Genomic DNA, 26,648 nt, shown 5'->3' with positions numbered 1-26,648 from the left:
TTGAAGAGATGTAAATCGTAGATTCAGGTGCTTCCTGGAGCCATATGAGATCAGGGTGATTAACATTGCCATTGTTTTTTTTATAGTTTTATTAGGTTACAATTACAAGAGCTGGGTATTTCCCAGAAAAATAATAATTAGTTATTTATTGGCAAAATAAACTAAAAGTCTTCTTAAGGTTGGGGTGATTAAGAATCGTTAAATATAGAAAAGGAACGAGTTGGCGTGCATTTTCTCTGTTATTTCAATCAGCGTAGCAATTTAGCAATGTTGAATTGAAAAGTTTAGGGTCAAGAAACGTCAAATTTTGAATGTTCTCACGCTACGCGGGTGACTCTGGTAATCTACCTTTGATTTTTCCATTTAGATACAGGGAAGATTGGCTTTTCGCAAATTATAAATTGGTCCTCTCATCTCATCTCAAGCTCAGGTGTTTCCCAGTGGCAGCATAGCAAATGGAAGTAGAAAGGATTGAATTGCTTAGTGGAGTTGAGGATCAATATGGAGGAGTCGTTGTAAACATCGAGGACCCTATGGATTCTATGCTCTTCTCCTCTATATTGGAAGCTTCAATTTTCAATTGGAGGCAACAGGTACCTTAGCTAAAATCATTACATTTCATGTTCAATTCAACACTACCTTATTTCACCTTCACTAATTAATCCCAAATGGCCAAATGTTTTTCAGGGAAAGAAGGGGGTCTGGATCAAACTACCTATACAGCATTCAAATCTTGTCGATTCAGCGGTCAAGGTGAAAATATATTCTCTCATTTCTTTTCTATTTACTAGAATAAATTTATGTACTTTAGCTTCCAAAGTATGTTTAATTAAACAAAGAAAGCGAAAGTAAAGACAAAAAGAGTAGAAGATAGATGATCTGTTAGATTGTTGGTAAAGGAAAAGATAAAAAGAGTTTCTATAAAAGTTCAAGTGAATAAGTTAATTTTGAGTTATAAGAGAAGTTTAATGAAGTTTAACTTTACTGAAGTTTCTCTAAGTAGGACCTAAGTCTAAATGCTTGAGCTCCATTTGCAGTCTGGATTTAGGTATCACCATGCTGAGCCAGATTACTTGATGCTTGTACGTTGGATTCCAGATACTCCTGATACCCTTCCTGCAAATGCTTCTCATCGCATCGGTGTTGGTGCTTTTGTCCTTAACAACAACAAGGAGGTAATATTTCTTTCTTTCTCAATTTTAATTCAAGTTCAAGCTTTGCTTCCTGGAAAATACAAGGGGAAACCAGCACAAGTTTGAGACTATTTCAGGAAATGATTGTTTGTTCTTTTGTCAATCCGCTAAAAAAGAGTTTTCCAATAAGACGTGCATGTTACCAACACATCTTAGACCAGTCCTTTTCGTATGATTTTATACCTAGAACATATTTTCTTGCAATATGCTATCCCGTAAAAGAAATTTAAGGTCAATGTTTAAAACCTGTGTATTCTAATATGTTAAGCTTTTGAAAATACCATCGACTATGGTATAATATCTGAAAAATCATAGTTTATTTTGGTCCTTGTCCTTTCGAACACGAAAGAACAACTACACATGCAACTACGTACACAAGGATGCGTATAAGTTCTTAGAGCCTCTAAAACTAATAGTTTTTGGACGGCTTCCACCATTACTGTAGAACTATACTTCAACAGGATTTTATAAATCTCTTTTTCTTTAATTATTTAATTTGTTGAGAAAGAATTGCGTGAGAGTAGCATTATCCTTCTGTGTCGGGTCAAAATTTTTATTTGACTACTTTTGACCTTTGGGCTATAGTCAACACCATATTTTCGAGCGGTAACTATTGTTTCTTTGTTCAACCTTTTCCGTTGGATCATCTACCTGTTGTCCTTTTACGAAAAAGGCTTTGTTACAGTGACCATTCAGTTCCTTATTCCTTAATATGTTATACAGTTAAAACTGTCTTGTTTCATTTGACAGGTGCTTGTGGTTCAGGAAATCGGTGGCAAATTCGGAGGCACAGGTGTATGGAAGATGCCTACAGGAGCTGTTAATGAAGTATATCAAAATGATTAACTATTCATCAAATTATTGAACTTCTAAAACTATCTTTTGACATATGTTTTAATTCCATTTGCAGGGTGAGGATATTTGTGATGCTGCAGTCAGAGAAGTCAAAGAAGAGACAGGGGTATAAGCAAACACATAATATTTAGTTTAGAGTAAATGACATTCTACTTGAGATTTGTCAAAATAATAGCAAACCTCAAACTTAATTATAATTTATATCCACTTTATATTTAGTCTGCCACTAATTATTGAGTAAACACTGGTATATATTGTTTAAAAGAAAAACTAGTTGTTGATTATCAATTAGATTTATATACCACAATTTGTTAAATTTTATTGTCTTCTTTACAAAGCTTAGTTTTTAAATATAACAGAATAACCTGATAAATATTATTTAGTAATTTTTAATTCAAATATTAATCTAATATCAACCAAGATTTGGGCTTGCTGTGTTTTCCAGACTTGGTGGTGGAGTGTAATTTCCTCTGTAGTTTATCTATTCCATGTGTTTTTTTTTTTTTTTTTTGGATTTGTTTAAACGTCTGATGCCATTACTTTCATTCCTTTTATAGATAGAGACAAAGTTTGTTGAGGTTTTAGCATTCAGGTAAGAAAGAGTACGACACTATACAACTTCCATGTGGTGTGAATGTTATGCTTATAATTTGCACTATGTGGCCTCCACGTTCACCGTCGTTTTATTTCTTTGGTATTAGGGAAAGCCATAAGTCGTTCTTCGAGAAATCAGATTTGTTCTGTCTTTGTCTGTTGCAACCTCAATCGTTTGAAATTCAGAATCAGGTTTCAGAAATTGTGGCAGCTAAGGTATATGTTCTAAGGTCATCTGAGAATCTCACTAATTTTCAGATAAAGTGTCATTCTAAGGATGCACGTAGTTTGTATTTTGTTTTCATTTGAAGTTGACTTGTTTTGACTGATAAAGTGATTATTAAAAAAAATACCATTTTTTTTTTATTCATTTTGATTCCTGTTAATTGAAAACAAGATGAACAAATGTTGTTTTCACCATTTCCTTTGCAATTCCTTATAAACAAGAAACAAAATAAAAGGCGACATTTTCGTTATCATTAATAAAATAACAAACCAAACACACCCTAAAAGTTTCTAACATATAGCTTTCCTCCTTCGTTTGTAATCTCTCTCGGCTGCAGGCTGATTGCTGATATTCTATCCTGTGACACTTATTTGCAATTTGATTAATTTTTTAACTCGTATGGACATTCTAATATGGCTTGCTTTTTCATTCAGTGGATGCCTTTTGAAGATTATGCTGCCCAGCCTTTTATGCAAGACAATGAGCTCTTTAACTTAACTACAAAAATATGTTTTTCAAAGTTGGATGGCAACTACACTGGTTTCTCTACCGTGCGTACTTGTACATCTTCTGGCAAAAAGACCTATCTCTACTTTAACAACCGGGATGCTAACCATTTGTTAGCTTCCAAACAGGAACAAGCTTGACACACACACACACATATATATATATAGGAGGAATTTGTTTAATTCATTACTATACTTATTTCGTTCAATAACTCATGTTTTACATTAAATTTTAATAATTCAACTATTGAATTAAAAACTTTTAATATATAGATCAAATTTACAAATTTTTAAAAATTTGAAAATTATTTAATACTTCGTTTCATTAATTCAAATCAATGTATAAAATAAATTTATAATTATCCGTCAATTTGAATTAATGAAATGAAGTATCAAATGATTTTTAAATTTTTTAAAAATTTGTAGACTTGATCTATACATTAAAAATTTTAAATTCAATAGTTAAATTGTTAAAATTTAATATAAAATATGAGTTATTAAATTTTAATTGCGGGTTTGTTTGTTTTGGGCGACCTCAAAAAATTTGCTCACCCCTAGTAATATATGTAATAGTCACTCTCACCTGCAGAGTTAGCAGGCGATCCTTCAGTCACCCCCCTACCCACGCCTAAATCTTTTTTTTCAACACTTTCAAACTCAGACTGATTTATCATGTTTTCGTAGTAGCGGCTTTAAATTTTAATAATGGTTGATATAAACCAATTCGATATAAATTACCCCAAAGTATAAGTTTGTAATGGGCTTGGCCTGTGTGTCCAATGTTTAGCTTTTTTGTAGACTTGTTTATAATTCAAACAAGTTACCTTTATCTTCTTATTATAATACTATGCGTAGAATACGAAACCTTGTTAATCTTTCTCCTTTTGGATACGAAAGGCTTTTATTCTCATTTCAGTTTTAATTTGTGGTTGCTATCGGATTTGCAATTCCATTTCAGTTTTAATTTGTGGTTGCATTTCATACTAAAACGGAAGGAGTCATAAGGAGTAAGTGTGTGTTTGGATAAAAGTTGAGTTTAACTCAACCCACTTTTACTTCAAAATAATAGTCTTGTTGTTTTTAAATTTCATGCATTGAAAAGTGAAAATACACATTCTCATACTTTAAAAAGTATATCCAAACACACCCTAAGTAATCTGCAAGAGTTGTAATTTCAAAGCTTACGTGAGTGTTGCAGTACAATACAAAAATCCATAATATGTTACTACAAAACTAAATGATGGAGTCTGAAAACGTTGATTATTAAGAACTAGTGATTGAGTGCGGAAGTTAAAACAAGAAATAAAAAAAGAGGAAATGGTAGAATGAATCCGATGGTGCATGGTGTGATACAAATACAATAATAATTGGGTACAGTACAAGACATTAAAAATGTAAGCATTTTAAAAACTGTTTCTATGCACACATCCCAGCTGGCATCTGGCACAAACCGGATCTACCCACACTCAAAAAAAGGGCAATGAAATAAATAATCGAAAAAAAGACAAGCAGAGAATAATAAATACAAAACGTATAATAAGAGATTCCAAAAAAAAAGAAAATACACATGGCCTCCAGCCTGTCGGTGGCATCGTTTTATTTCATTTCCTTGGCATTTAAAAAAAGAAAAGAATGATTGAGCACAGAGCACACTCCTTGATTAATGATTATGTCATGATGATAGAATTAGAACCAAAAATCCGATGAGCAAAGTGAAGAGCATTGTGACGGCGTCCTGCAACCCACTTACACTTACCCCATTGCTGTTCTCATCCGCAGCCTTCTGGTCCTCCGAGTCGTCTGATGGGGCATCCGCCGGCCCATCCGCCGCCTCGGAATCATCAGCTCCCTTCTTACTGCCCTTCTTCTTCTTGGCAGCCTTGGGTGACTCCGCCGGCGCTTCTCCACTCTCCTTGAACAACTCTCGCGGCATCAACACCTTGTTTATCTTGTAAGCCACAAATGGATCCTGATCTATCAGAGTTCCCACAATGGTCGCTGTGTTAACCTGTAATAATAATATATTATTATAGACAAAACATTCCTGTTAGTGTTAGTGTTAGTCGATCACGTCCCTTAAAGAGATTAAGGTTGTAAATTGCAATACCTTGGTCTTAAGGGCAACGTCTTCGCCTTGAGTCTGAACGGTCAAATCGTACTTGTTCGCTCCTTCCGTGGCCAGGGTGTTCACGAGGCCATTGCTCGATTTCAGCGTCTGCAGGGACTGGTAAACGGGGACGCCGTGATATAAGAGAAGCGACACTTTCTCACCGTCGCTCAGGTTCTTGTATTTCGGAGCGAAACCGCTAACGGCGGCGTCCGAGGGGCAGAAGACGGTTAAGCCGCCGTCGATGTTTTCCTTGAAAGTGGGGAGGGCCTTGGAGCCCCTGAGGAGGTCGGCGAAGGCCTTGCACCCTTGTTTCGACATGATCGATATCAGATCGATGGCCGACGGGGCCGCCGTGGGGGCCTCCGCGTCGGCCGAGCTGATGGCGTGGCTGATTTGGAGGACCGAGATGTAGTACGGCACTTCCTGCACCGACTTTACGTAGAACGAGTGGAGGGCGCCGTCGTTGTCCTCCGCCGCGAACCCCACCTTCCCTCCCTTCAGGTTGGTGATGTTGACGTAGCCGGCAGTGCCAGCGGCGGCGCCGGTGGCCTGGAACATGGAGGAGACGAGGGTGGTGGAGTTGTTTATCTGGTGGAGCTTCTTGGCGCCGAAGTAGTCGACGAGGACGTGGAGGGAGAGGACGTTCTTGAGAGTGGGGAGGGTGAGGTGCTTGTCCAGCAGGGAGGACATGGCCGCGTTGTCGATGGCCAGGACCGTTATGGTCTGCCTCCGGTTTATTTCTCCGGCGAGGTGGGTGACTGTGAGGTAGTGGTTGAAGGTGGAGAATTCTGGGTGCTTGGCCAGAATGCGGGTTATGTTGTGCGCGGTGGCGGTGGTGGTGGTGGTGAGAAGGAGGAGCAGAAGGGGTAGGAGGAGAGAATTCATTTTTGAAGAGTTTGGATTTGGACTCTAACTAAGACAATACTGAAAAAGAGTCAAGAATGGCGCTTATGTATGCTCTCTGCTTTTATAACAACTAATTCTCCTCTTTTTCATTCCAACTCTTAATCACCAAAATTAATATTATGATTCACATCCTTAATATTTATTTTAAAGAAAAGTTACATTGTTAAAACTAAAAGACAAAGAATGCCAGAGTGGGATTAGTAGGAGATGGGACCCATGGTGGATTGCAGAATGAATGGTTATGACTTATGAGAGATAAGAAGTGAGACTTATGAGGCAATTGGGCATCCCACCGACGCTATTAGGCCCCACTTCCCACCACTCTACTCTCACTTTCACACATTTTCTTCTCACTGCCACTTCCTAATATTTCCCACAACACTTTTAATATATTCTTTAACTATTATTCCCTCCTTTTTAAATATATATCTAATTAATTCTTTTCTTATTAGTCTTATTTTTACGGTTTTATGGTAATATTTATTATTTTTTACTTATATTTCTGATAATCATTTTAATAAGAAAGGTTAATTATCTTTAAAATGACCATTAGAAAATTAAAATGATTAATAACGGTATACCTAAAAATCTCACATCTCTTAAGAGTCGAGGTTAAGGGTACTGTCCCTCTTTAACTCACTGAGATGTCTTTTAAAAGATAAAATCGTGATAGTCTAACGAGTCAAAACGGATAAAACCTTGGATGAGATAGGAACAACTTTTTATATAAGAGTGTGTTTAGATTAAGAAAAAAAAATATGAAAAAATAGATGAATTAGATAAATAAGATGATTTTAAGATTGCTTATTAAAAAAAGAAAGAGAATATAAAAAATAAGATGTAAAATTAAGAGGAGTACTTTTGTAATTGTAGGTACAAAATGCAATCTCTCCTTTTACACCCAATTTGGGCGGATAGTGAAAATAGATTTCACCTTAAATTGGTTTTTTCCTTGAATTCGGCAATAAGGGTGTAAGATGCTTAGATTTGGGCGAATTTGTAACTCAAAATTTAATAAGTTGTGATGGATTGAGTTTGTGTACACTTTTTAAATCTAATTCAATCCAATCTAATCTATAATTATTATAAAGGGGATATAGGAGATGTAACCGCTTTTTGGTCTCCATTTTTTAATGGATCATTATACCCCAGATGTAAAAAAAAATCATAAAATTTTTTTAAATAATTATACACAACTTTCTAATATTTTATTAATAAATAACTATTAGAGGCACAAAGTGCCTCTACCCCTCTAGTTATAAATAAAGTAAATTAAATTGAGTTAATTATATTAACATAATTAAATTTATTTATTTTTGTAAAAATTTATATATTTTATAATAAATATAAATTATTGATATATTATTATAAATATAATATTAATATAAAATAAAATTTAAAATAAGTATGTTATATTATTATAATATTATCAATTTAAAAATATAAAATTCATTATTAAATAAGAGTTATATAGAATATTATCTTAAACAAGTAATCATTTAAACACCAATTTATTATTATTATTATTTTATTAATTTCAATTAAAAATGTTTTTTCTTTTAGATTATCCTTTATTTGAATTTTATATCATGAATAAAAAAGGGTAATCTAAAATATAATTTTAATTAAGTTAAGGTATTTTTTCAGATACTATCGTTAAAATTAGTTACATTTCTTTTATATTTAGATCATCATACGTCAAAATTGTTTAACTTTATTTGAGTTTGGACGAAATATTATATTTAATAACTATTTATAAGATAAAAGATGACATTTTTATTGATAAATATAATTTATATGTTTAATAAATCAATGAATACATTTATTTATATATAAATAAACTTGACGAAAATTTAATGATGTATAAAAATTAGTAATTAATACAATACTTTATTTTTTTATGCTTGTAAGTGTAAAAGAATTACACTGTCAATCGTCCTTTATTTTTTATTATTTTTAGTTAAACATATATTTTGAATACATAAAAATAAATATTTTATAATATATAAAATTATTTTTATAATAAAAAAAATTAAAAATATTGTTATTTAATTTATAAATAAAGATGAAAATAACAGATAAAAAGAAATAGGAGATTAAGAAAAATGCTTAAAAGTATTTTTGTTAGAGAAAAACTATTAAGAATAAATTTATTGAAGTATAGCTATTAAAAAAAATTGTAATTGAAGAATATTTTTTTCAAAAAAAAAATACTCTTTCTTTTAAAAATATTTTATAACATTTTTGTTTAAAAAATCTCATTTAAGATAATTATTATAAATTTTATATTATTTTATTATTAACAGATAATTTCCGTGTTAGTTTAATTCAATGGGAAAATTAATGCCACGTACATTTAAAATTAAAATAAAGGTATAATTTAACATTTATTTATACTTTATGACGTGGGACTTTAATAAAATTGTTGAAAGTTGAAACTGAAAAGACAGGCAACAAAAACAAAAACATTTAAAAGAAATAGTTTTCTTTTGATATTTTAATGTGATTATTTTATAATAGTTCGATCATAAATTTAAATTTTATTATAAATATATTTGAATACAAGTTGAAATTGGGTTTATATTTTTTTATTAAAAGTAAGAAATGCTTTTTTAGTATAATTTTTTAAATTAAGTACTCTTAAATTTGTATTTAAATAAATCTATATCATTCAATTTTTTAATGATTACATATGAGCTAGAAAAAGACAACAAATAAAAAAGAAATTATTATAACATTTGATTTCTGACTAGATGCTGAAATGTTTGTTTTTTAAGAAAAAATGCACTGAAATTCTCTTAAAAGGTCATTTCTTTTTAAAATATCTCAAGGATCTATAATTATTATTATACATTTTGGACAATGACAATTGACAACTGGAGGGATTCAAGACCGGTGAATTACACTTGTATTTAAAAAAAATGTATTCTGAAATTCTAATCTATATATAATTTCAGTGTCGGTGTTCATATTCAATAAAATGAAATATTTTGCTATTGAGCTCAAAAAAAGAATGTCTCTAGTAATTTATTTCGTAGTGTTTATTAAAATAAATAGCATTTTTATTTTTCACAAATTAATAAAATAAAATAGTTTAATATTAAAATAATTATAAAAAAAATCCAAAAACAAAAAAAAATAATAAATAGGATAACATCTAACTTTATTATATATAATGTGTGTATATGTGTGTAACATCTAACATCTAACTTTTTGATAAGTTTAGTATGTACTGCTAATTGAGTCATACTTATTGAATCATTTCATACCCACTTTTTATTATTTATTTTTGTTAATAATTTATTATGTTTATGCTACAACTTATTTAGTACATATTTAAAATGTCATTTGAATTTGTGTAGATAGAGATTCTCTCATTCTAAAGAAAAAAAATGAGAAAAGATAATTGGTTATTTTATGTTCAACGTCCAATTAAGAACTTTTTACAATAAACCAAACATACAATTAATAGCTATAAATATTAGCCATTATTGATTTTCTTTAGATGCCTACTAAGTATAAATCAAATTATGATCCGTAGATACACTTAAGGGCACCGTAATGCGACCCAAATATCCATTGGCAAAAATGTAGCACATGTGCAAGACTCCCTATCTAATATCTATATTTTAAATCATGTTTTTGCGTAATATTAATGACGGCACTTCTCTTGAGGACACGTTAAAATTATTATTGGAGGCCAAATCATTTATAAAGACCAAAATCTTTTCCAGTTGTGACAAGTTTGGCTCAATGTTCCAATAAACTAGTTCAAACATTTTATTTCCTTGTGAAAAGGGCTCCATAATTGTTGAAAGATAAATAAATTATGTTTTGCATTTGTTGATACATTGTTGTCACTCTCATCCTCGCAATAATTAAAGGCCGAGCCACCAAATTTGGAATAAAAAGCATCAAACGACACTATTGTGGGACACCCAATACTTGGACTATTTCAATATTTAACAGTGAGGTTGTTGATGAATTAAGAATGGAGTAAACAGTGTCTTACTCAAAAGAAAGTCATAAAAGCTACACAAGGACATTTGATTCGTTTCTTTGTTTTTGGTTTTAGGATAAATAACCAAAGTTAAAATTAACTGCAACATTGTCAGCAAAAAGAGATAAGGTGTTGCTCTGGTTTTATTAAAGTTTGAACCAAAGACCCAAACAAGCCAGCTATGTCTAAATACACAAGAAACTTGTGTGCTAGATCTAGCTTCTATAATGAAGCAAAGTTGGTTTCACAATAGGTGACCAACTACCATTTTCGTCTACTCAATCAATTTATACAAAAAGGTTTTTCAATTCATATAAGTTGTCTAATAGTATATATCTATATATTTACTAACAACTGAAGATCAATTTTATTCCCAAAATCATTGCCAAATCGACCTAAGAATAAAATTACTAAAACCTTAAGTTTTAAGCTCACCAGTAAAAACATAAAAATTTATTATTAATTTTTTAAAGCAAAAAATGGTCACTAATTTTTTTTTTAAAAGTCAACATATATCTCTTTCATTTGAGGTAATTTTTTTTTCTATAAAAAAATTATTTATGTTCTAACTGTGTTGAAGTGACTTTAATCATGGTGATACCTAAAAATAATTCTTTGTTGTTTTATTTTTATCATAAAAATATAGTTGATTATTTCTCATTGTGAAACTCATGCAAACATGCAATAAGATGGTTTCCTTGCTATTACAAAAAGAATAAGATAAATGATAATTATGGAGCCAGAGTTAAAAAAAAATATTAAAAAAAATGAATGGGGTGGTTGTAGAAGATGTAAAATCACAAAGGGTGGTCCATGAGTAATGAGAAGGAGAAGTACCCCCTCCCCCTATTTTAGTATGCTATGCCGATACCAGAAAATTTAATGTGGAATTCGGATACGTTTCTATTTGAGATGAAGACATAGGGCCCAAGACATGTTTAAAAGGTTCTGTGATCCATCATTTACTGGGCCCAGCCCAATTAATATCCAAGAAAGAGAATCACAAACCGGGTCGAGGCCTCAATGGCTCGGCTACAAAAATTGAAGCTGTTTGGGCTTAATGTACTTTCATTTGTATAATACAATAAACCAACCCTTTGTGGCTATGGACAATTATTTTCAGTCAGCAACTCACTTGCTTTATCATATGGTTAGTTCGTATTTGTTGTCTCGGCAATCACGATCAGAATTTTTTTATATTATTATTTGACCCATCTCATAGTGCAAATTGCGAAACCATATTTTATTTCAATCCTGACATATTTTTCTTTAGGATGCAAATGCCCCTTGAAGACTTTATCAATAAATTAACCTAAAGAGAGAGAATATAAAATAAAATAAATTTGATGACTTTGCCAGGAAGCTGACAGCAATTTAAGGTGCTTATTCCATAAGACAAGATAATGATGCTTTGGCGTATTTTCCTTTTTATTTATTTATTATTATTGATCATTGAATATGCATCACCAGCCAAATTAGTAACCCTCTAAAATAAAATATAACTCTTCTATTTTACCAAGAGAAATTAGTAAATATAACTCTTCACTGATCTTTTGGTGGTTCATGTATTTGACGCGTCATCTCAGAAGAGCAAATATCTCCCTTACACTCAACATAGCCATACAAGTCATGTTGATGTACCCACAATAAAAGAAATAAAATTGTTTATGCTCTGAACTCACTTGGCCATCTTTTTTCCTGTTGGAGGAACAAGTGTGTGAATGAAAAAAGTTTTATATTCAGCAGAAATAAATATGTAGAGTAACGAATATATCATGTGATAACGATCTATATATTTAATGTAGTGTTTTAAGACATCGAGTTGAATATATTTTTATTAATGTAATTCCCTCACAACTTAGTTATAGTGATTTCTTTTATATTTTAGTATTTGGAAAGTTGGATAGTAATATATTCATGCCCGTTGATATAAATAGCTTAATTTAAACTTGTGTTCATTACAATACAAGAAATGTTATACATAATGACGTACGTAAAAATGTCATTATAGATATATGATACAATATACGTATATATATATATATATATATATATATATATATATATATATATATATATATATATATATATATATATATATATATATATATATATTTGACATATAGTTATATATAATTTTAGTATTGATTTTGAATAAGATTTAATAATATATATATTTTGTATGTCACTATAACATTTTTTGATAATATACTAACATATTATATTTATTATATGGGTAAAAGTACTTTTTAGTGACATGCATTGTATCACTATATGACAATTTTCTTGTTGTAATATGATGTAAGTTTGACACATCTTAAGATCATTAAAATATTTATTAGTGGACATACCTCCTTCAAAAGAACCTTTAATTAAATCTCAAATCAAAATGACATTTATTGCGACTTCAGTTATTACCTACAAAAAAAAAATATTGATTCTTTGATAATGTTATCTCTTCTCTATCATTTCAATAATAAAAGAATATTAGTTTATAACCAAATTTTTTAAAAAAAAATTGAAGAATGATTAATTCTTTTCTATAAGATGTGTAATATTTACATGAACATTTATTTTCAATTGAAAGATGATGAGAGAAAATTAGAAAAATAAATAAATAAATAAATAAATAAAGAGAAAGAGAATATAAGGATATGACCATGACCATGATAATATGTAAAAAGAATAGCATTAATGACATACAAGTATTGATGGATGAATATAAGGCGATTATTGTATCTTTAAGAAAGAAATAAGGGTGCAAAACTGTAAAATAAGAGTTCAAATTTTCTACTCACACTACTTGTGACTTGGGTTCAATTCTTGATAGGCGATGATAAATTTAATGACAAACCTCGTTGAGCTAGGTGATATTCTCTCATATTGCAAGAGTGTGTAATTTTTCCTAATTTAAACTTTTATTAAAAAAAAAAGTGAAAGAATAAAACGACAGAATATATTACTGTCCATCATGGAATTATGCATCAAACAGTAGCCAAAACTATGCTAGCATAACTATCTAGTAACAAATTTAAGAAAGCTTAACGTTTGCACTATGATTCTGTAGTTCTCCTTGATCTCCACCTCTTTTGATTTAAAGATGCATGGTGATCCTTGTTAGATTATTTTAGTATAATGTTTAGTCGACACCTAGCAAGGAACAGTGAAAATATTAAAATAGGGCATAGGGTACCGTCTGTTTTATTTTGAGCTTGTTATGGTTGATTGGATGCTGAAAAGGAGATGCCCACTTCCCCCATAATTTTCTCTCACGAGCTTTAGTGGATTAAGACATGCTCAATTAGTACCTATTATGCTCACTCCTTTTGGAAATATAAAACACACCACATGGGAAGATAGATATAGATACTTCGGGGACTTAGCCACGGTAAAGTTTAGTGGAATTCATCAAGCTACTTGTATAACTCCAAAAGGCCTAAACAAGAATCTATTGATGCTTTAACTTAGCTTTTCACATGCTTCTTTCAACTTTGGAATCTTGGGATGCTATTGTTGCATCTTAAATTCGCAAAAGCATATGTATAATGGAAAAGATATGCAAGTATCTACTTTTGGTCGTGGGAGAATTTATTTTGGGTTTGGCACCCCTTCACTTAAGCATATATACTTTATAGGATGCATCAATGTTAATGACCCTGTGGGAGAATATTCGAGAAGGGTAGAAAACGAAACCCTTGGTTAATTTTTTCTTCTTCTTCTTTATTATACATTAGAAAATGTCCCTTGAAAGTGAGTTTTTGTTTAAAACGTGTTGGAGTGAAATAATCCTTAATTTAATAATACAACATGAATTCATGATTTTGACGTATTAAACAATCTTGAAAATAATTATAGTTAATTTTTCTTATTCCCCTAACGTACATGTTTTTTCCCTTATACATCAAAATACTCTATTTTGAGGATTCAAGGGACTTTAATATAATTATGTGGTACAGCTACGAAATTTATATACGCAGCCACCCTCCAACTAAGTGTATTGTAACTTCCATTAAAAAAGGATGCTCTAACACAAAACCATAATCCTCCAAAAAGTGTTTTGTCATCACCTGTTGGCGCAATTTCTTGTTCGTTTCAAGGGAGCAGACGCGTTAGAAAAAGATAAAACCGTCGTTGGATTCGATAACAAGAGCCTAGTGAATTGTAATACAAGAAAGCCCTATTCATGCATTGTTTATCTCATACCATGTACTATATAATATAAAATAGCTTATCAGTCACTACCTGTAATTAAAATAAATTAAAAAATCACAACATACAAATATGAATATGCAATAGCGTTGAGTTTGCAACAAAAATTAATTTATTCCTCGTATGGAATTGTGTATGTTACACTAAATTAACAATAGGATTGAAATAATAGAAATTATTGATTTTTTTTACAATATTATTAATTAAGATCCAACTTAAATCTTTATACTAACTTGTTTTCATGGAAATTATTGATTTAGTAACACATCATTTTCTATATCGAACCATGAGGAAGAGCAAGGTTGTTCTTTTCCCTCGTATTTTTTTTGTTTATGTGATGGGTTTGCAGGACTCTTGTTATTGACAAAAGAAGGGCACTAGTATTGAAATGATTAAACTTTATTATGCAAGACAAGAAGCTCCAAACAAAATAGAAAAAAAGACAAAGTTAACATGTCAAATTCAATCAACAACTCATGCTTTCCTGTATAGACCGGAAGCACAATGCAAATTTATGATTTATTTTATTTTGAAGATGCTATTTTATGAGTTTAGTTAGATACAAGTAGTAGCAACTTGGAACCTTTGCCTTTCACAAGTCCTTTCACTTTTCCACAAGCTTTTGACTTCAATTCCATTACGCTGAAAACAAGTTTGTTTAGGTGGTGTAACTGTAACCCATTATAGTACCGAACCAATATTCTGTAGTTTACAAAGAGAAATTAGTTTAATTTAATGGAGCAGCACAAGGACAAGAACCTATGCAAAAAGTATGCACAGTTTCATTAGACAGTGTTTGGTTGTTCCTGATAGCAGGGGAACATTCTCCTTTAAACCAGACTCGTAATAATTAGTCCACAGCGGAATCTTCCAAATTCATTGGAGAATAAAACTCTGTATATTTGTTCAGTTGCTTTAAGGCAGGGAAAAGTGGCATCCTCAGAGAGAGAGAGAGAAAGAGTGAGAGGCTCCTCAAATATTAAAAAAATAAATAAAAACAAAAAACCTTTCTATAACAACAATGCCACTCTTCTACCTTGAGTCAATTCCTGGTTTGCTTTCAAGGGTTTGTTCTATTTATGCACTGAAATGGGTATGCCTGATTCTTTTTTCTCTATCTAATGGATTCGTGCTGTCTCGCAGCTGAGCATCATGGATATCTACCCTACTCTCTTTCTGAGTTGGAGTTTGTGTATGGTGTTTTGATTCTGAGGATAGTAGTGATTATTACCATCAAAATTTGGGTTTCTTCAACTTTCAGTGATGGGAAGTAACAGCAGAGGAAAGGATGGTGAAGGCACTTCTGGAGTTAAAAAAGATGAAGAGAACTATGAGCACGAACAAGACATGAATTTTCTGCCACCTCAAGCGCTTTTTCTCAATACCAATGGATTCACAGATCCGTTGCTCATACAACCCCAGGTCAGAGTTAGATGATCCTTTGTTAATTTTTTATTGAAAAAAAATTATGGGTTCTTTTCTTTTGTCTCAAAAAAAAAAAAAGGGATAGGCTGTGTTTGATATTAAAGTTTTATAAAGTGTGTATGATGGGTTTCAGTATTTTGATGTTAAATTATGAAAGTTGGATGCTTCTCAGCCTTCTGTAGACTGCTTTTCCGGTTTAATAGTGATTTATAGGATGGTACAATCAAAATCGGATTTTTTTTTGGTGATAAGGCTAAGATCAGAGTAATCTTTCAAGTGATAGAAATTTAAGGTGGATTTATTTTCTTGAATACTACTTTTGTTAACCATTTATATGGGAAAAACTGCTGGTCTTATAGGGAATTGTTATAGGGCTATTGCAACATTAGTTCACTCTGAGGTAATATAAACAAAAATTTATGCAATTACAACAAGGATGGACAGTAATGTTTTTAATATGATGAAGAATTTAGAAGTTATAACAAAGAGCTAGTGTGACAATAAATATGTTGAGGGGCACAACACAATGAACTTCTACGTTGAAACACCAAATTTGAAATGGCTGTTTTCAAGGTCGTTCCTGTGGTTGGCATGCATGGATCTGCAGCGTTAGTGCAACCCCTGCTGCCACAAAATGGATATGTAGAATCTGTGATTCATGAAAGGTTGAAAAATGTAAGGATCACATGGAACCATGCAGCCACGAATGTTGCTGTTGCAGGATCATGGGACAACTGGGAGACCACGTAACCATCTGCTGCATATACTTTTGAATTCCAACTACATACACTTGTTTTAACTTCTTCATTATATGGTGTGATAAACTTTTGCCTTGTACTGTCAGGGAGCCCCTGCAAAGAGTAGGTCAAAATTTTGTCATTGTTAAAACACTCCCGATAGGTATCTATCATTACCGTTTCATTGTAGATGGCTACTTGACACATGCTCCCGAGTTCCCTTCGGCTTCTGATGATTCAGGCTATGGCTACAACATATTGGATTTGCAGGTAATTTCATTCTTCACATGTGTTATCTTTTACAATAATCATTAAAACGACCATCAATTCAGTTGACAGTTTCGCTTTATTTTGAGTCCATGTTTACTTATGCAGTTATGCCTAAGGACAATATTTGTTTAGCAGTACTTTAAGTGTATACTAAGGGCATGTCTTGCTGATTAGCTGCGTATGTTTTTTAAAAATGTACAACGACTCCCGATGGAGGATTGGGTCTAGTGAAAAGGACTAATAATATTGTTCTTGCAACAATTATTTGGTACACATTATTGTTTTTTTAGACACCTTAATGTATAAACATCTTGAGAGAGATAGAAAGAGAGAAGTTATTTAAATGATTGGTGATGTAATGTGATTATAAGAAAGAGATAGGGAGAAATAAGATGTGTGATATTTCTAAATTACGATCGCAACTGCAATTGTGATTACATTGTAATATTTGACATTGTGAAGTTGTGGGAGAATACTACTTATGCGACTATAACAGTAGTTGTATTGAGTTGAAAATCTTTTTACATTGTAGTTACAATTGTGGTTGCGAATCGCAAGTTAAATGCATGTGAGACATGTGAGTGTTTGCAAATTTTGGATTTCCAAATAACACCCCTCTTTGTACACAGTGCACATACATCTTTTTTTTTTTGGTCTAATATGCAACAGAACAACTAATTATATTTCGTAATAATTAAAAGAGCCAAGTTACTTTTAACACATTTTAAATGTATGTGCACTGAAAAAAATGTGCACATAGATTTGTACACATGGTGATACACCGTGTTTTTAAAACTGAAATTACCTTAAAGCCGAAAGATGATTATAGTTGTACATGGTGATGATAATATACCTTGTCCTTAATTTCCTCTTAAACGATGGTCTATCCCCAACTGAAGTATAATTACTTCTGTGGCGGACGTTTTGAGAGCATATGAGCAATATGAACTAGAATACATTTGCAAGTTCAGAGTGTTGGATTGTAACTTTGCTAGTTTACATTGATTTCACTAGTCTTCTATCCATTGCTAGAAAACTTTGTTCACTCATCAGCATGTATTGCTCTTATTCTTAAGTGTATAGAGCGAAATAACATCCCAAAATATGGTCATAATTTATAACCCCTTCAACTCTTGCAATTCATCTATAAATGGTTATCCTCCCCTACTTTTCCTCCAAAATCTGATATATTTATGGAAACGGCATGCGTTTTTAACGTTATTTTCTGTATGCTTATAGTAATTAGTATTCGAACATCATTTCTCTTTATTTCTTAAAGATAGGCTCACCTAGCTTCATGATTTACCATCTTTACAGGATTATATCCCAGAAATACTTGCAAAGTTATCCGATTTTGAAGATCCTCCGTCACCACCATCGAGTTATGATAACACATACTTAAATGAAGAGGAGTTCAGCAAGCCCCCACCAGAATTACCACCAAATCTACCAGTGGCAATAGGACATGAGCCTTCATCCACAAATACTCGACTTGTCCCTAGGCCCACACATCTGGAACTGAATCATCTATACATACATAAAACTGATAGGGATCAATTTGTGGCACTACGATCAACTTTTAAGTTTCAACAAAAATATATTACTACGGAACTGTACAAGTCCCTGCGCAGGGAAAGATGATGAAGCATATTATCATTTTTGTCTGCTACTGAACTTGCCTCGTTTAAGTTGTCTTTATGAGAACATATGTTAAGGTCGTTAATCTAATGTGTAGAAAATTGATTGGAGTAGGTAAATGAAATATTGCTTTCCATGTAAAAACCTTAAGGGAATATTATTTTATTCTGGCAATCAGTAGTCAACATATACAATACATATTCATAGTAGTTTCCTTTCTTACAAGGTCTTATGTTTTGGAATTGAATGCGATTACTGCACTTGCTGTGATGAAGATGCAATGGTTACTCTGTAGCATATGATGCCTGACACTAATGAGCTATCATCTTTCTTCTCGTTTTCTCTGTTGTGCTCTCATACAATGTCATCAACCTCTGAAACCGACCCATTTTCAAATGGAAAATGCCCCGGTTCTAAACTATGGCTTATTCCGATGGTTGAACATACATTAATAGGCTAATAGCCATCTAAATGCTTTTAAAAAAGGGACAGATAGTAACATGGTGTTGGTATGTTGGTCCGAGTGATGTGTTTGGATCACTTAAACAAAATTTAGAGTTCAAGTTTCGATAATAAAAAAAAAGAAGATTTTAAGTTTCGATAATAAAAATAAGTGTTTGAAAAAGAAGATTTAATTAATAGTGATCGATCAAGCTTTTAAGTCAAAAATAGTGATTGAAAAGTCTCACTTCGTCTATTTCAATTCTCTGACTAATTGGTTTTAAGATAGAATCTTGCATATTCTATCAAACACATAAGCAGAGGAGGAAGTGTTGGAAAAGTCCGACATCACCTTCCTCAATCTTTAAAGTGCACAAATTTAGCTTATATTTCTGGTTCGTCTATTCAGGTAAATATTTGATACTAATAATATAGACACAGTAACTAAAATTATTATTAAAAAAAAAAAAAAAAAAAAACAGAGGATAAATATATAGAAGTGAAATAGCCAAATTTGACACCTTTATGTGGCAAGTGTCCTCTGGTTTCCACCACTTTCTACAACTGATACATGGGACTAACCTATTTTTTCAATATTGGTTGAAATGCCATAGAAGATGTTAAATTGCTAGTTTCACTTGCACAAATTTCTATCTATAAGAATAACAGATTGATCAGTGTCGACGGTCGTATTTTATTATTAAGTACAGCTGTTCCATTACACGTCTGAATATTGCTAATAAGATCATATTTTCTCCTAAACAAGAAACATCATTAAACCGAACTCTTGTTCATTAAAACGAGCCTTAACATAACGTATGTCCGTACATATGTGAAAAAGTAAAGAAATTATCTGATGAAGTTTGAGAACTATAGTGCATAAAATTCGTGAGAATTAACATATGAGGAGTAGACAACGAAGTGTTGTCAATGTACTCATCGAACAGGTACCTTAATCCAACCATTTGCAAAAGCAATGGCCAAGATTACAAAAGGAGTTGACATACCAAATATGATAATGTAAGGAAGAGGGGTCTTCATGGGATTCTCTCCTTCCCTTTCTCCTGCTGTCTGCCAATACCTGCACCACACACAAAAAAAAATAAACTTCTTGAGCCTATTATTCAAAAAACACGTTAGCTAGAAAAGCTTTGGAAAACAAACGTGACCATAAAATCAAGGAAACGGAAAAAAATAAAGTTGTGAAGTGAAATCCGGGAATTGTTACTGTTGTGGTTCTTCCTCTCTGGTTATGAATTTCTTCTTGCCTCCTTTCTTGGCTTGTTCATCTCCACCACCTAATAGGAGCAGAGCCATATTCCTAAGTTTATCATCTCAACCTCATTTAATTCATGTGAACGGGAAACATGATAATAGCTAATTACATAAAATTGAAGCATGTTAGTGTTACCTAATTGAGCATGAACTTTGACTGAAAGAACATTAGTTGTGGGGGGGCACAAAGGTGGAGAAAATGATGGTGATTTAGGCAGAAAAGAAGTTGTGAAGGCAAGGGGAGAAGATAGAGTGAGTTTGGCAGCCATGTTATGTTGATGTTTGTGTGCTGCACCAATGTGATCTCAAATCCATCACATATGTTCTCTCCTTCATGTGGATCCTACCCTTATCTCACCAACTCATGACCTGGCCTCCATGCAGCCACTTCTTTTATTCATTATATGATAAATGAGAAATGAGAGACAACATTTCTCTCATATTTTCTTTCTAATATTTTTTTTTACTATCATTTTAATATAATTCTTTTTAATAGATTTTATTATTAAATTATAAGAGAGAAACTTCAAACAGAACAAAACACTCACAAAATTTGTAATTTCTTATCACAAGTGTTAGACTCTCACCGGCCCTTGTTTAAATAAAATTTTTATAGTAGATAAATATTTTTAATATATGTTATATATTTTTTCATTTTATAATAAATGTTGTCTTAAATTATTTTTATATAAAATAAGATAAGTAAATAAAATGAATAATAATTTTACAAATCTAATTTTGTGACTAATTTTTCTGATAAAAGAAATATAAACTAGTAACAAGTTTAAAAAAAATATTACAAAGAATATAAATAAAAAATAATCATGAATATTACATTAAAAATTTGACAATACTTAGTTAGAGACTTTTTTTAAAAATATTATACTTATTAAGGGATTAAAGTAGTAATAATTAAAAAAAATTGAATTATTTAACTTTAAAAGTTGAGATTTAAAAACTAGTACTAACAAATAAAAATAAATAAATTGTGCCACAAATATTTGAGCGATGTGAGCAAAGCTAGAAAAAATTAGTTTTGCAATGGCAGCAACTTTTTAACTTCGATATGATCACTGTGATTGACGGTTAAATGGTGCAAAGGTAGAGTTGTGAAAAGCATGATACTCTGCTACAGGCGATTGTTACACAATTCCACCCCTTTAGCTTTGCCAGAGAAGTTGCTACATCACTACAACTCTTCGCACCACCACCTCCAATCTCCACCTTCACCTTTTAATTTGGAATATCATCGATACAAAGATTCTCGTAGATTAGAAGATGCCCATCATCTTCATTTACAGATCTACAAAACTGGCCTTACCAATGATGTTTTCTGGTGTAATACTCTTATCAACATATATGTTAGAGTTGGCAACTTGCTTTCAGCACATAAGCTGTTCGATGAAATGCCACATAAGAACCTCGTTTCTTGGTCTTGTTTGATTTCTGGGTATGCACAAAATGCCATGCCTCATGAGGCATGTATGCTATTCAAGGGGATCATTTCAGCTGGTCTTTTACCAAACCACTATGCTATTGGTAGTGCTCTTCGAGCATGCCAAGAGCTTGGTCCAACTAAGCTTAAACTCGGGATGGAGATTCATGGCTTAGTTTCCAAATCTCCATATGCTTCAGACATGGTGTTGTCTAATGTGCTCATCTCCATGTATTCACATTGCTCGGCTTCCATTGATGATGCTCGTCGTGTTTTTGATGAAATAAAAAACAAAACTTCTGCATCCTGGAATTCTATCATTTCGGTTTATTGTCGTAGGGGAGATGCAATTTCTGCTTTTAAGCTATTTTCAAGCATGCAAAGGGAAGCTACAGAACTTACCTGCAGGCCTAATGAATATACCTTCTGTAGCTTAGTAACTGTTGCATGCTCTCTGGTTGACTGTGGACTGACTTTGCTTGAGCAGATGGTGGCCAGGATTGAAAAATCTAGCTTTGTACAAGATCTGTATGTGGGTAGTGCATTGGTCAGTGGGTTTGCGAGGTATGGTTTAATAGATTATGCTAAACTGATTTTTGAGCAGATGTGTGATCGTAATGCAGTGACTATGAATGGGTTAATGGTTGGATTGGCAAGGCAGCACCGGGGTGAAGAAGCGGCTAAGATATTCAAGGAAATGAAAGATTTAGTTGAAATAAATGCAGTATCTTATGCGGTTCTTTTAAGTGGTTTCACTGAATTTTCAAATTTAAGGGAAGGGAAGAGAAAAGGTCAAGAGGTTCATGCTTATCTGATTCGCAATGCCTTGGTTGATGCCTGGATTTTGATTGGAAATGCACTTGTCAATATGTATGCAAAATGTGATGCCATTGGTAATGCTTGGTCTATTTTTCAACTCATGCCCAATAAAGATACTGTCTCATGGAACTCTATGATCTCTGGCCTTGACCACAACGGGCAATTTGAGGAAGCAGTGGCCTGTTTCCATACAATGAGGAGAAAGGGAATGGTGCCCTCAAAATTCTCAGTTATTAGTACTTTGAGTTCATGTGCAAGTTTGGGTTGGATCATGTTAGGACGACAGATACACAGTCAAGGGATCAAATGCGGGCTTGATTTGGATGTTTCAGTTTCAAATGCTCTTCTAACATTATATGCTGAAACTGAATATATGGATGACTGTCAGAAAGTTTTCTTTCTAATGTCAGAGTATGACCAAGTTTCTTGGAATTCTTTTATTGGTGCACTAGCAACTTCAGAGGCATCAGTTTTACAGGCTGTAAGATATTTCCTGGAGATGATGCAAGCAGGATGCAAACTCAACAGAGTAACATTTATAAATATTTTAGCTGCAGTTTCTTCTCTTTCTCTTCTTGAACTGGGCCGTCAAATTCATGCTTTAATCTTAAAATACTCTGTTGCTGATGACAATGCTATTGAGAATACGCTTCTAGCTTTCTATGGAAAATGTGAGCAGATGGAGGACTGTGAGATAATCTTTTCTAGAATGTCCGAGCGAAGAGATGAAGTCAGTTGGAATTCAATGATTTCTGGATATATACATAATGGCATCCTGCATAAGGCCATGGATTTGGTATGGTTTATGATGCAAACGGGCCAAAGATTGGATGTTTTCACGCTTGCCACTGTTCTTAGTGCCTGTGCTTCAGTTGCAACATTAGAGCGTGGTATGGAAGTTCATGCATGTGCTATAAGAGCTTGTTTAGAATCTGAAGTTGTTGTTGGTAGTGCACTAGTTGACATGTATGCAAAATGTGGAAAGATAGATTATGCATCGAGGTTCTTTGAATTGATGCCGTTGAGGAACATATATTCTTGGAATTCAATGATTTCTGGCTACGCACGCCATGGACATGGAGGAAAAGCACTACAGCTTTTTACACAGATGAAACAGCATGGCCAATTGCCAGATCAGGTAACCTTTGTTGGGGTCCTATCGGCCTGTAGTCATGTAGGGTTAGTTGATGAAGGATTTAAGCATTTCAAATCAATGGGTGAAGTATATGGACTAGCTCCTAGAATAGAGCACTTCTCTTGTATGGTGGACCTCCTTGGGCGGGCAGGTGATGTTAATAAGATACAGGACTTTATAAAAACAATGCCAATGGATCCTAATGCCCTCATTTGGAGAACAATTTTAGGAGCATGTTGTCGAGCTAATAGCCGAAATTCAGAGCTAGGGCGGATGGCTGCCAAGATGCTTATTGAGTTAGAGCCGCAGAACGCTGTGAACTATGTGCTTCTTTCTAACATGCATGCTGCTGGTGGAAAATGGGAAGATGTGGCAGAGGCTAGGTTGGCGATGAGGAATGCAGCAGCGAAGAAAGAAGCTGGGTGTAGTTGGGTCAACATGAAGGATGGAGTTCATGTGTTTGTGGCTGGAGATCAAACACACCCAGAAAAGGAACATATCTATGAAAAACTCAAGGAGATAATGAACAAAATAAGGGACGCAGGATATGTGCCTGAAACCAAATATGCACTCTATGATCTGGAGCTAGAAAACAAAGAAGAGCTCCTCAGCTATCATAGTGAGAAACTAGCAATTGCTTTTGTTCTCACTCGTAAATCTGAGCTACCAATTAGGATAATGAAGAACCTACGGGTTTGCGGTGACTGTCACACTGCTTTCAAATACATATCAAAGATTGTTAATCGACAGATAATTTTACGAGATTCAAATAGATTCCACCATTTTGATGGTGCCATATGTTCTTGTGGAGACTATTGGTGACTAATTCTAAATATTTATAGTTTCTTTGGTGTAAAAATATGGGAATATTGCCTAGGATTGCTCTATACTTCGGCTACGAGGAAATTTGGTTGGCATTTTCAAGTGCTATTCCCGAATGTAAGAGATGTTAAATAGTGAAGAAAAGAGAAGGAATAAGTATGGAGGGGAAAATGGAACATGGAGATAAAAGAGGAACCATATGTCTGGACTCTGGAAGTCCCACTAAGATGTATATAGGTGCCATTTTGGAAACTGTGACTTAACTTACGAATTAGTCAGTTATCAAACTATAAAACAGATTGGATACATGCAGTACTGCGAAGCGCAGTTGGAAAGAAAAGAATATTGTGGGAAAAAAGTTTAGTTAGGTACACTGCTTTATGAATTGTCTTGTTTTTCCTACCTGAATTCAATTGTGTTAATTTTTTTATACATGTCTCCTTTCTGTAACTTTTAACCAAGTCCTAAAAGATGGATATAAAAATGATGAATTTTTTATACCCAATGTTCATGTTCGTACCTAAAATCAAGTATTTTGTGTTAAATTTAAGAATTCTAATAAGATTTCTATTTAATACTAAAGTTTTAAAAGAATTGGGATTGGAAATTACTTAGTAAAAGGCAACTGTGGCTACAGGTAGTTTGCACGTGTAAAAATGCTTCAATGGTGCAACAAACAAGGAGTGAATTCTTAATTTTAATAACCCATTAAGGAACGCCCTTCGGAGACACTCTTAGGGATCCGCAAACGCACTCAAGCAATCAAGTTGGTCTCCGTAACAAATTAAGAATTAAGAATGGAAATAGAAGTGTAAGCAAAAAGTAAGTACGACTTTGACTCGATGAAAGTATGAGGCTCTCTTGTGGCGAGTGAAGTATATTTAGTGTATGTTACTGGGCTTGTCCCAGATAAGAGCTAACGGACCCAAAAAAAATTGTTCCTATCGAGGTCAATTTTACTGAAGTTCATGATATATACACCTCCTTTTCTACACCTCTTTTTAAAAAAAATAATTAAAATTTTATAATATTTTTAATTTTTTGTTTTAAATTTTTTAATTTTACATTCACAACATTAATTTAGTACTTTTTTATATTACATATCTTTCCTCTTTTTTTTAAATTTTTACATGCACCCCTTTATTTTTCCTTCACCTCACCTATTTTAGTAGCATGTGAAAATTGAAAGAGAAAAAAAAAATGTGTGAATAAGAAGAAGAAAATAGTAAATTGAAAGTTGAAAGTGTAAAATTAAATTTTTTTAAAAAAATTATAATATTTTATAATTTTTTTTAAAAGAAGGAGGTGTATATATCATGAGCCTTTTACTGATTGTTTAGCGTTCATAAAGTTTGCCCGGCTTAATAAATAATATTTCACTTAAATATATTTTTATTTTATTAAATTTTAATCTTTTATTCTTGTGATTTTTAAAAATTGTTTAATTGTCATATTTAAATTTTGTTAGAAAATTTATCAAATATTGTCACATAAAATCTACCCATTAATGTCTCTTTTAGTTAAAATATCATATTAAACTCATGTAGTATTAAATAATTGTCTCAATCTCTCATTATTACATATATTATTATTATTTGAGGGTCTAAAACAAAATTTTTAAAAATTGTAGAATTAAAAAATAAATTTACCTTAAATTTGAGATATTTTTAAGCTATAATATTTTATTCTTTAATAATTTATAATCAAGTCAAGTTAATAAAGCTATTTAAAAAATACATTAATAGATTTTTTTATCATCAAAATTGAAAATACAATGACGATTGCAGGGTTCAAAGTTACCAATTATAATTATGTTCATATTACCTCAACCCTCCTACCACTAAACCATTCCTAATGTTTCATTAATAGATTGCATGAAGTGTTTTATATCTTTCTAATATTGAATAATTTGTTTAATATTCAATACACAAAAATAATTTTTATTAGACTTAATTATATTTTTAATCCGTCAAATTTAGGATAATTAATTTTTTGCTCTCCCAAACTTAAAATTTTTGTTTTTAATATTTGTAATTTCAAAAAAAAAATTTA

General features: G+C 32.3%; 5 protein-coding genes and 1 long non-coding RNA gene across 9 annotated transcripts; 3 read left to right on the top strand and 3 right to left on the bottom strand.

Annotated features, from left to right (window-relative positions):
• Positions 1 to 10: 10 nt before the first annotated feature.
• Positions 11 to 4,936, top strand: LOC109814373 (nudix hydrolase 2). 3 transcript variants are annotated; one of them, XM_020378788.3, is made up of 9 exons: positions 11 to 339; positions 442 to 593; positions 688 to 753; positions 1,038 to 1,175; positions 1,944 to 2,021; positions 2,104 to 2,154; positions 2,606 to 2,640; positions 2,750 to 2,858; positions 3,303 to 4,936. In XM_020378788.3, exons 2-9 carry the CDS (start codon positions 456 to 458, stop codon positions 3,513 to 3,515), a joined length of 828 nt encoding a protein of 275 aa, XP_020234377.1. In that variant the 5' UTR covers positions 11 to 339; positions 442 to 455; the 3' UTR covers positions 3,516 to 4,936. The 3 variants fall into 3 exon arrangements, with proteins under 3 accessions (XP_020234377.1, XP_020234375.1, XP_020234374.1); XM_020378786.3 differs by having other exon boundaries at positions 426 to 593; XM_020378785.3 differs by having other exon boundaries at positions 12 to 339; positions 431 to 593.
• FLA2 (FASCICLIN-like arabinogalactan 2) lies at positions 4,696 to 6,467 on the bottom strand. The gene is made up of 2 exons (XM_020378796.3): positions 5,482 to 6,467; positions 4,696 to 5,382 (listed from the first exon to the last, which is right to left on the bottom strand). Exons 1-2 carry the CDS (start codon positions 6,367 to 6,369, stop codon positions 5,047 to 5,049), a joined length of 1,224 nt encoding a protein of 407 aa, XP_020234385.1. The 5' UTR covers positions 6,370 to 6,467; the 3' UTR covers positions 4,696 to 5,046.
• Positions 6,468 to 11,813: 5,346 nt separating this feature from the next.
• LOC114916902 (uncharacterized) lies at positions 11,814 to 14,102 on the bottom strand. The gene is made up of 3 exons (XR_003805562.2): positions 13,584 to 14,102; positions 12,742 to 12,808; positions 11,814 to 12,088 (listed from the first exon to the last, which is right to left on the bottom strand). It is a non-coding gene; the product is annotated as an uncharacterized LOC114916902 (long non-coding RNA).
• A 1,072-nt stretch (positions 14,103 to 15,174) lies between these two features.
• Positions 15,175 to 20,192, top strand: LOC109814322 (SNF1-related protein kinase regulatory subunit beta-2). 2 transcript variants are annotated; one of them, XM_020378725.3, is made up of 5 exons: positions 15,175 to 15,692; positions 15,861 to 16,021; positions 16,598 to 16,770; positions 16,869 to 17,031; positions 18,349 to 20,192. In XM_020378725.3, the coding sequence occupies exons 1-5, from the start codon at positions 15,689 to 15,691 to the stop codon at positions 18,670 to 18,672; spliced, it is 825 nt and encodes a 274-aa protein (XP_020234314.1). In that variant the 5' UTR covers positions 15,175 to 15,688; the 3' UTR covers positions 18,673 to 20,192. The 2 variants fall into 2 exon arrangements, with proteins under 2 accessions (XP_020234314.1, XP_020234315.1); XM_020378726.3 differs by having other exon boundaries at positions 15,179 to 15,665; positions 15,743 to 16,021.
• On the bottom strand, positions 19,885 to 20,741 carry LOC109814361 (uncharacterized). The gene is made up of 3 exons (XM_020378770.3): positions 20,522 to 20,741; positions 20,339 to 20,408; positions 19,885 to 20,191 (listed from the first exon to the last, which is right to left on the bottom strand). The coding sequence occupies exons 1-3, from the start codon at positions 20,652 to 20,654 to the stop codon at positions 20,047 to 20,049; spliced, it is 348 nt and encodes a 115-aa protein (XP_020234359.1). The 5' UTR covers positions 20,655 to 20,741; the 3' UTR covers positions 19,885 to 20,046.
• Positions 20,742 to 21,354: 613 nt separating this feature from the next.
• Positions 21,355 to 25,101, top strand: MEF7 (Tetratricopeptide repeat (TPR)-like superfamily protein). The gene has a single exon (XM_020378760.3). It carries the CDS (start codon positions 21,504 to 21,506, stop codon positions 24,594 to 24,596), a length of 3,093 nt encoding a protein of 1,030 aa, XP_020234349.1. The 5' UTR covers positions 21,355 to 21,503; the 3' UTR covers positions 24,597 to 25,101.
• Positions 25,102 to 26,648: the final 1,547 nt, after the last annotated feature.

Source organism: Cajanus cajan, chromosome 9, assembly GCF_000230855.2.
Source record: "Cajanus cajan strain Asha chromosome 9, NIPB_CcT2T_4, whole genome shotgun sequence".
In the NCBI taxonomy this organism is placed as follows: Eukaryota; Viridiplantae; Streptophyta; class Magnoliopsida; order Fabales; family Fabaceae; genus Cajanus; species Cajanus cajan.
Note: the sequence above shows the minus strand (reverse complement) of the source record. Positions and strands in the feature narration are given on the sequence as shown.

Bases quoted from the DNA above. Each gene is read 5' to 3' on its own strand.
- LOC109814373 (XM_020378788.3), top strand. From the start codon at position 456: ATGGAAGTAGAAAGGATTGAATTGCTTAGTGGAGTTGAGGATCAATAT. The intron at 1,176-1,943 runs GTAATATTTCTT...TTCATTTGACAG, and splicing joins TCCTTAACAACAACAAGGAG to GTGCTTGTGGTTCAGGAAAT. The intron at 2,022-2,103 runs GTATATCAAAAT...TTCCATTTGCAG, and splicing joins CTACAGGAGCTGTTAATGAA to GGTGAGGATATTTGTGATGC.
- FLA2 (XM_020378796.3), bottom strand. From the start codon at position 6,369: ATGAATTCTCTCCTCCTACCCCTTCTGCTCCTCCTTCTCACCACCACC. The intron at 5,383-5,481 runs GTATTGCAATTT...TTATTATTACAG, and splicing joins ACGTTGCCCTTAAGACCAAG to GTTAACACAGCGACCATTGT.
- LOC109814322 (XM_020378725.3), top strand. The intron at 16,771-16,868 runs GTAACCATCTGC...TTGTACTGTCAG, and splicing joins TGGGACAACTGGGAGACCAC to GGAGCCCCTGCAAAGAGTAG. The intron at 17,032-18,348 runs GTAATTTCATTC...CCATCTTTACAG, and splicing joins ACAACATATTGGATTTGCAG to GATTATATCCCAGAAATACT.
- LOC109814361 (XM_020378770.3), bottom strand. From the start codon at position 20,654: ATGGCTGCCAAACTCACTCTATCTTCTCCCCTTGCCTTCACAACTTCT. The intron at 20,409-20,521 runs GTAACACTAACA...TGCTCCTATTAG, and splicing joins CAAAGTTCATGCTCAATTAG to GTGGTGGAGATGAACAAGCC. The intron at 20,192-20,338 runs GTAACAATTCCC...TGTGTGGTGCAG, and splicing joins AGAGAGGAAGAACCACAACA to GTATTGGCAGACAGCAGGAG.
- MEF7 (XM_020378760.3), top strand. From the start codon at position 21,504: ATGATACTCTGCTACAGGCGATTGTTACACAATTCCACCCCTTTAGCT.